Source organism: Myotis brandtii, unplaced genomic scaffold (assembly GCF_000412655.1).
Source record: "Myotis brandtii unplaced genomic scaffold, ASM41265v1 scaffold714, whole genome shotgun sequence".
Lineage (NCBI taxonomy): Eukaryota > Metazoa > Chordata > Mammalia > Chiroptera > Vespertilionidae > Myotis > Myotis brandtii.
The window spans coordinates 1,483,153-1,485,186 of NW_005370809.1; the positions used below are offsets into that span (position 1 = coordinate 1,483,153).

Here is a 2,034-nt window from a genome sequence, read left to right on the forward strand (position 1 = left end):
AAAACACACACACACACACACACACACACACACACACACACACACACAATTAGGGATTCGTGACTAGGGAAGGGGCACACCGTGCTGCACCCACACAGCGGCACGTCTCTGAGCAACCCAATGGGGCGCGCGGTTGACACAGCGAGGATGAATTTAAAAATAAACCCAGCGGAGGGAAACGGGCAGCGGCCAAAAGGACCCGCCCTGGGCGTCCCTGTCTCAGGAACAAGACGCCAACTAACCTGTAGGACAAAGAGGACACTTTTAGGGCTGGTGGGTAGGTTCATTATCTTGGTCGTGGGGATGGTTTTGATGGGAAACTCAAGACGTTAAAAGTTTTTAGTGTTAGGCCGATAGTGGGCTCGGACATGAATGCACGTATAAAGCTATGGTTGCAGGGACTGGAATGTGTGACCTGCGCGGCCTTCAGGAGACCCGCAGCCATTCGTTGTGCCCGGGAGGCCTGCGAGCGACCTAGACGGTATCGGAGCCCTGGTGCTCCAGGGAGAGGGCGCCTGCCGCCCGCATGCAGATGAAGGGGTGCCCGGCAGATGAAGGGGTGACCGGCAGATGAAGGGACACCGACCGGCAGATGAAGGGATGCCTGGAAAATCACAGGCTGCAGCTTTTATCTGATTAACCTTTTCCCCTGAATTCCAAACCCCTTACTTACTTTCTCCTGAATTCCAAACCCTTTACCTACACTTTCCTGCTCCTTGTAAAAAGCGTGGCTTGAAAGGAGATGTTAGATGGTCCCGATAGCTGGCCGCCAGAACAAAGGTCCATAGAGATCGAAGCCTTGTCTCTGCTTGTTGGTGCTGGTGGGGGCGGGCAGCGCACACGCCGACGTCCCGCTTTCAGGGTCTGAGTGGGTCCACCCACCCGGCAGTTTTGAGACAAGCGCACACTTTAAACGGGCGGTTTACTGTATGTCAAAGCCCCTCAGTAAATCTGCACAAAGAAAGTAGCCGCAGCTTTATTGGTGCCACGGTACGTCCCCTCTGTCCCACGCGTGCACTTCCGTGCGCTGTAAGAATAACTCTCTACATGGGGAATTAGTTAGGGACTCCAGGCTGCTGCAGGCAGGGCATGTTTTGGGGATGTCGTCTGGTTCTCCAGTGCAGGGGCGCCGAGACTGTGGAGCTGACCCCCTAATTTTGGTTTTGGGGCACAGTGCATCTTTTTTTTTTTTTTTTTTTTTTATTTTTCCCCCAAGGCCCCCTTTTTTTTTTTTTTTTTTTTTTTTAATCTTCACCCAAGGACCACTTATTTTTTTTTTTTTTTTTTTAGGGAGAGTGAAAGAGAGAGATAAAGACAGAGAAAAACATCGAAGTGAGAAAAAGACATCAATTGGCTGCCTCCTGCAAGGCCGACCAGGGCCCAGACCGGGGAGGAGCCTGCAACCGAGGTACATGTCCCTGATCACACTCGAACCTGGGACCCTGGGTCCGCGGTCGTGCTCTATCCACTGAGCAAAACCGGTAGGGCCAATGTATCTTGAAGAAATCTGGGACCCAGTGACGGCTTTTTAAAAAAATATGTATTTTATTGATTTTTTACAGAGAGGAAGTGAGAGGAATAGAGAGAAACATGGATGAGTGAGAAGCATCGATCAGCTGCCTCCTGCACACCCCCTACTGGGTATGTGCCCCCAACCAAGGTACATGCCCTTGACCGGAATCGAACCTGGGAGTCTTCAGTCCGCAGGCCCACGCTCTATCCACTGAGCCAAACCGGTTAGGGCACGGCTTTTTTTTTTTTTTTAAAGAAATTCTACAGCTAGTAAAAAGTTGCGGTCCCTTTAAGCTGGGAATTTCGGGCAAGGTGGCAGGGGGCCTGCAGCTCGTTCTCAGCTGCGCGCGCAGCCGCAGAGAGGCCGCTGGAGGCGCGGTGCTTCCTGGTTTCTGTGGCGTGATTTGTCCCCATCGGCGACTCGTAGAGCCCTGGACGCAGCGCGGCTCCTGATTGGCTGCCTCCCGCGCGCTCCGGAGTCCGCGGCCCCCGCGCAGGGCGACTTTGCCGGTAGTGGCGATG

At 53.3% G+C, this 2,034-nt stretch overlaps 1 protein-coding gene across 1 annotated transcript in view; it reads left to right on the top strand.

The window, feature by feature from the left end:
• Nucleotides 1-368: 368 nt before the first annotated feature.
• Nucleotides 369-2,034, top strand: part of USP39 (ubiquitin specific peptidase 39) — a 22,867-nt gene continuing 21,201 nt past the window's right edge. Inside the window, exons 1-2 of the mRNA XM_014530090.1 lie at nucleotides 369-481; nucleotides 1,940-2,022. Of these exons, the coding sequence (XP_014385576.1) occupies nucleotides 369-481; nucleotides 1,940-2,022 (196 nt within the window). The remainder of the gene's footprint in view (nucleotides 482-1,939; nucleotides 2,023-2,034) is intronic.